A 7,205-nucleotide genomic window follows, 5' to 3' on the forward strand; every position below is an offset into this window, starting at 1 on the left:
AGTCTACCCGGATGTCCGGCCGGTTGACCGAAACAGTACTTTTTTTTTTTTTTTTTTGCAATTGGCAATCGCCACCTGATATTTGGAAAAAAAAAAAAATTTTGTTTTTGATATTTTTAAATATAGAAATTATTTTTTAGACCAAAATGACAAATAAGTTTTTTGAATTGAATTTTAAAAAGAGTTTAGTTATGAGTTGTGGATAAAATTTTCAATGGAGTTTTAAGTTGTGTGTTTCGTTATGAGTTATAAGTTTTTCAAATAAGTTTTGAAAACTCTTTAAAACTCATAACCAAACAAATTTTCTCATTTCATATGTTACATCATCAATTCAAAACTCTTTTCAAAATTTATAACCAAACAAATTTTATCTTTTCAAATCATAATTCCAAAACTCACAAACTCAAAATACAAATCTATTATCAAATCATAATTCTAAAATTCTACCAAACACTACCATAATTTTTTCCCCTCCCCTCGTCCATGTCATATGACCTATTGTAGATTTTTGTTACCCTTTAAGTAGTTCATCTTTATGGGTAAATTACAAATACACCTCCTGAAATTTGCTTAAAATATATATTGCCTCATGTAGTTTTGGAAATTACAAATACCCCTTTATCAAAAAATTTTATTTAACTGAACTATCAGTAAAAATAAAATTCTTAACTAGTCCCCCCTAAACAACAATAAAATTACTTGAATTGTTAATTGAAATGTATTTATGACATCATTAAAAATAGTTAATTGAGTTAATTCTTTATTAATAAAATGGGCCATTTGTTATCCAATTAGAAACTTGAAGGGGTGGGATGTAATTTCCAGAACCACATGGGATAATTTGTATTATAAGTAAATCTCAGGAGATGTGTTTGTAATTTACCCAATCTTTATGTAATTCATAGTTTTCTTATGTGACGAATTGAATGTTGCATGCATGTATGTGTGTGTTTTGGCTGCATTGCGTTTTTTTTTTATTTCTTTTTTCTTTTTTGGTTGTTGGCATATGTGGAAATGTGTCAATCCAAGTGTTGAAATGCAGGATTTTGAGTGGTTTTTGTCTAGATCAATAATGTTAGTTCAGAAAACATTTTGGAATATGTTTCTTAGGTTTGCTTACTATAGAAAAATAAAAAAGAGGTTTGTTTTTAAAGATCATGTCTCTTGTAATTCATTTTTCTATCTTTGGAGTGTATCATACATCTCTGACATATGTATGGATAGAGTATTGTTGCATTTGAATTATTACTAGGTTTAACTATCCTATGTCCAATACCATGCCTTGCTCCCCACTCTTGTTTTTCTACGTCCAATACTACCACATTAGTGGTCTTGGCCCTCATCCAATACCATGTCTTGCTCCCAATCATTACTTACTAGGATAAACTACCAATAGGTCTTAATAGTAGGGACTTAATCCCCATCAGTCCTATTGAAAATAAGTCCGAATAAAATCGTCGCTAAAAATAATCTTTTTTGACGATTTTTGCATATGCCGAAAAAAATTGATAATAAGTGACTTCTTTTTTGTCACGGTTTTTATAAGTTGTCGCTAAAATTTACAATTAGTGACGTTTTTCTACGACTAGTTTTTCAAACTGCAACTGAAAGTTGAAAATTAGTGACTTTTTTTATGATGATTTTTTTAAATTGTTGCTAAAATTTATAATTAGAGACATTTTTTGTGACAATTTTTAAACTGTAGCTGAAAATTAACATTTAGTGATGTTTTTTTAATAGTGTCTAAATGGACTCCTTTCTTCTTTGTTTTTCAAAGAAAAAATGCAGCACAAAGATATTAGATCCCAGAGTCCAGGGTTTCAAGAACTGTTGCTGTTGATGTTGTTGTGCCAATATCTTTTATCAACTATAGTAATCTGAAGCTCTTATGCATTGTAGTTAGTGTGTTAACTTTGTCTGTGGTGATGATGTCTGCAGATAGCAGCTATCTGTCAGGAAGCAGGAATGCATGCAGTCCGCAAGAACCGGTATGTCATACTTCCGAAGGACTTTGAGAAAGGTTACCGGACCAACGTTAAGAAGCCAGATACTGATTTCGACTTCTACAAGTGATATGATGAGTAAGTGAAACATGTAATAGTAATGGATTCTCATGCTAATGAGATTGTGTGCCCCCCAAATGTTGATTTGAGTTGGTTTGTTGTTTACTTGGTATTATTATGGTTCACTAACATATGTTAGTTTGATTCATTAGAGAATGTTGCCCGGTTTTAAGATTTGAATGATTTTTTTTTTTAATTGTTGGATGATGGATGGAAGATGGTTCGAAAGAGGAATTAGATGAATTCAATAGTTATGAGATTAACAGTCTGACCAAGCTAACGGTCCGGAGTTTTAATCCCTCCATTTCAATCTTACATCATTAGAAATTTCTTTAAAAAGAAATACATCAATGTTTACAGTAAACAGGTTTTGAACATTCTGACATAAAACAAATAAAAACACAAGTTATTTCAAATTCCAACATAAAACAAATAAAAACAAAACATTATTTCAAATTTTGATACTACCCAACCACCACAAACAAACGATATAATCCATGAATGAGATGAGTGGTTGGTCTTAATTTTGTTCTCTTTCACGGCATGATTAGATGTGGTAATATTCACTTTAATATTTACTTTTCACTAATTACATAAAAAAACAACTCAATATAAATAAAATTATATGTAATGTATATAAATTTGAGTCTAAAATTAGTTTTGTTTGAGTAAGAACTAAATCAATTCAGTCAATCATTTTAAGATCCGGATCTGTAACCAAATCAAAGTATTAACAGATCCATGAGGCAATAATCAAATCAATCTAGTCAATAATTTTAAGAACTGGAATCAAATTAAAATATTAAAAATTTGAATCAATACAACTCTTAAAAATTAAATTAATTCATATCTCGAATTTTCATAGATCTTTTGTACAAAACCACCCATTCCCACAAAAAAAGAAAAGGGTATCACTGACCACTTGTTTTTCACAATTATCTTTTCATTTTCTTATCAAATTATAAAAAAAAATACATGCAATTGGACCTCATAAAATGGTCTGAAATGTATCAATCAGCTGACAATATTATTATGATATAACACAAGAAAGTACAATAATATACATGTATATAGCACGTGTGTTGTCTATTGGAATGACTTGAGAAAAAGATTATGTAGATCTCTACATACAGTTGACAGCAAAGAGTTGATCCAAACAAACAAACAAACAAACAAACAAAAGTTTTCTCTCCACCTCTCTCTCAGATCAGTGCATATAAGGCAAAGGCATGTGATTGCAAACCTTTGTCAGAAGGACTCCTTTTTTGATTTTGTTGTTATTTCTTTTTCTTCGGGCAGGGTCATTGTACACCTCATGATTTTTATTTTTTTTAAAATTATGTTTAAATTATAAATTTAAATAAAAATTTAAAAATAAAAAAATAAAAAAATAAACATTTCACACATTTTTCTTTTTTCTATTTTCAAAGTTCTACCTAAATCCAACATTTTCTCTCTTTTTTTTTATTATTTAATTTCTGTGGGGACGTATTTCGTGAAATAACAGCACGTGACTAAGGTGATATCGGAGTATCATCCGAGATGTCAAGTGTCTTCATCATGACGTCGAGATGATCATGGCTAGGCTAAGGTTATCTGCGGAGATACCAGAATCCGAGATGAGCGGATAGGGGACAGGAGTCCTAAAACTGGGGAGGACTTTAGTTTGGATAAAGATAAAACTCTTAGGGAGTTTATCTCTATCTAACTGGGAGTCTAAGATGAGCATTGAGCCAAAGTTTATTAAAGTTAGGCTTCTATAGGGATCAGGTTAGTGTTGCCTATAAAAACAGGGCACCCTCATGGGTCTAAGGTATATTTTTTTTATGCTCTGTTTAGTGAGTTAAGTTTTATTGGCTATCTTTGAGAGATAATTACTAACTTGATCGTTGGAGTGCTCCCGGGTGGACGAACCACCGCCGGATTCATATCTTTCTGTGACAGGTTGTTCGGGCTTAATTTATTCTGTCGGTGCTCTCATGTTGAGTATTCCCCGTTTGGTTGCGTAGTAAAAAATCAACACCCACAATTTGGTGCCGTTTGTGGGAACGTGAGGAGAATAAATGGCCAACGACGGCTAGAAAGAAAAGGTCGGGGACGACATCCTTAGTGGGAGTGGCAAACACACCGATCTTAATGTAGAGGAAGAAAACTCTAACGAAGAACCTCGGGAGCAGAATCCTGGGGAAAAGGATGCTGGCCAAAAGGGGACGTACCAAAGAAGGTAGGCCAATACGAGTATTACAACGAAAGCGACCTCCAGGTATAGAAAGATAGATGACTGAGGAAGGACGGTGAGATGAAGGGAATGACAAACAAATTGGCAGACCTACAATCGGTTGTCAACTTTATGATGCAGAACAACGTCAAGCAGCCATCGTTTCCATTGGAGGACACGTCGATTCCAGCGGCCAAGAACGATGCCCAGAAAGGGTCGGGCGAGTAGAATCGATGAGAGAAGAGTCTTAAAAAACACCTCGTGCTGATGAAACTTATGTTAAGGAACATCAGCATGTTCAAGGGAAGGAGCTTTGTTTTGACACGATGAATGAAGGGAGGTCCAAAAGGACTCATAATGACACCGGGAGCAGCGCACCAAAAGGGCTGAAATTCGTTGAGAGACGAGCTCCTGGACGGACTAAGGAAGATTTAAGGGACTACCTCTAGAGGAAGCGACAAGATGTCGAGGTCACATCTCCGGTCAAGCCAAGAACGCCGTTCTCAGTAGAGTTGGATAAGTTTGAGGCCCCAAAAAGGTTTCACATACTGAGGTTCCAGATATATGACGGTAAGTCCGATCTAAACTTTCACGTCGGCTTATATTTGAATTCAATGGCACTGTATACCGGGAACAAACCGTTGCTCTGCAAGGTGTTCCCCTCATCCTTTGGGAAAATTACATCAGATTGGTTTCACAAGTTACCGAAAGAAACTGTGAAAGTTGGTAAGGCTTGGCCGAGATGTTTGTGGCCAAGTTTGTTACAAACAAACTATAGCTATTAAGGGTAGACTCCTTGATGGCTCTAAGAATTGGCGAGGCTGAAAGCCTCAAGGCTTATGCCAAAAGGGATTACGAGATGTTTAACTGAATACCCGGGTGCAACAAATACTTGGTGGTTGTATCTTTTAAGAACGGCCTAAACGATGATTGTATGCTTCGAAAGTCACTGGCAAAAACTCTGCCGAAAAGTATAGAGGAGCTAATAGCCAGGATCAAGAAATATGCGAGAGCCAAAGAGGATACGCCGGGGACAAAGGCGTCGAAATAGGAGAAGAGAAACGGCTCGCCGAAGCAAGACCAAGGTAATACTGGATATAATAGATAAGAGACAGGATTGAGGGCTGCACAGGTAGTCACTACCGTATTCCGGATTCTGATTTATAAAGTTCTGGAAAGAATCAGGAACTAGCCGTATTATAGAGCGCTATAAAAGATTCCTGGCAAATTCATGGAAAGAAGCTTAGGAAAGCACTGTACTTACCATAATGAAGATGGACACCTGACATAGGGTTGTAGAGCCCTAAAAGCGCATTTGGAAGATCTGGTAAGACAAGGTCACTTAAAGGACCTAGTAGATGAGGCCAGAATAAGAGAAGAGCAAGCAAGGCTGCCCCAGGCACCAGCATCACCACCTTCACTAGCACCGTAACCGCAAGCAACGGACCTCGAGTGATCAATGTGATTCACTTGAGGGTCAATGAGAACGAGGTACGTGGGGAGACTCAGAGGCTAAAGCATTTATAGCATGTGTATCAGGTCCAGCAAAAAAGGCCTAGGACAAACGAGTATAAGGGACCAATGGTATCCTTTACTGAAGCAAACCTAGACATGGTGCAGCATCCACACAACGATGCTTTAGTAGTGACCCTCAAGATTGAAAAATGCCAAGTAAGGCGCATTCTAATTGACTAAGACAACTCTTGTGACATCATGTATGTCAGATGTTGCAGGGAGCTCGGCCTTCACCGAGATGATTTGAAGCAGTCCAACAGCTCGATGGTCGGGTTCAATGGAATGCCGATTGGGCCTCTAGGAGCTATAAATTTTGAAGTGTAGGCAAGCACCAAGAAGGTAAGCACAGTGTTCACAGTAATTGACACCCCCCCTACAATGTCATCTTGGAAAGGCCATGGTTGCACTCAATGAAGGTTGTTCCCTCAACACTGCACCAACTATTGCGGTTCCCAACAGAGCACGGAATTGAAGAGATCAGAGAGGATCAGGTGTAGGCAAAGAATTGCTCTACGGTAGTAATGAAATCCACCTGCAACGTGCAAAAAGCAGAAACAATTGAGATCGAGGACGAGGCCATGGAGGTTTTTGAGGACGCCGGCAAATAACCGACTGACAAAAGCGAGGAAGCCTTGAAGAAAATTTTGGTCTAGCAAGGGAATGAAGAGTGCTTCTTCCTTCTCGGCTCAAGCTTGGCCGAAAAGGAGGAAAGAGAGTTAGAAGCATTCATGTGAGAAAAAATAAAGGTGTTTGCTTGGACGCCTTACGAGATGCCTGGCATTGACCCCGAGGTTATATGCCACAGACTGAATGTAGACAGGTAGGCTAAACCCGTCATTCAGTGAGCAAGGAGGCCGACATTGGTTCATGTGGAGGCAGTAGAGGAGGAAGTGGACAAATTATTAGAGGCCAGAGCCATTCAGGAGGTAAACTACCTAACTTGGTTGTCAAACACAGTTGTTGTAAAAAAGAAGAATGAGAAGTGGAGGGTCTGCATGGACTTCACTAGCCTAAATAAGGCTTGTCCCAAAGACAGTTTCCTACTCCCCAAGATCGATCAATTGGTGGATGCCACTTCAGGGTATGGAAGGAGGAGCTTCCTAGACGCTTATAGGGGGTATCATCAGATGGACAGTAGTATTGGGCCAATACGACCTGGAATTTAGGCCCAGAACAGCAATTTAGGGTCAGGTTTTGCCCGACTTTGTGGCTGAGGTCACACTTGGAGCCATCCCACGTTGGGCTTTGATGGGCTGTGGCTTAAGGTGTCCAAGGGAATAAGAGGAGACCCAGCTGGGAATGAAAAACCCCACATCAGAGTAGAAGAAAGAAGAGAAACTCAAGCCCTACGATATTTACATCGGTGACTCCTTTCGCCTGTTTGTTGATGGGAGTTCAAACCGTCAAGG

The 7,205-nt window shown here is 37.7% G+C and overlaps 1 protein-coding gene across 1 annotated transcript in view; it reads left to right on the top strand.

Moving 5' to 3' along the window:
* Positions 1-2,211, top strand: part of LOC114266997 (26S proteasome regulatory subunit 6B homolog) — a 6,334-nt gene extending 4,123 nt beyond the window's left edge. The window contains exon 6 of the mRNA XM_028207981.2: positions 1,939-2,211. Within this exon, the coding sequence (XP_028063782.2) occupies positions 1,939-2,073 (135 nt within the window). The 3' untranslated portion in view covers positions 2,074-2,211. The remainder of the gene's footprint in view (positions 1-1,938) is intronic.
* Positions 2,212-7,205: the final 4,994 nt, after the last annotated feature.

Source organism: Camellia sinensis, chromosome 10 (genome assembly GCF_055761805.1).
Source record: "Camellia sinensis isolate YWXY chromosome 10, ASM5576180v1, whole genome shotgun sequence".
Lineage (NCBI taxonomy): Eukaryota > Viridiplantae > Streptophyta > Magnoliopsida > Ericales > Theaceae > Camellia > Camellia sinensis.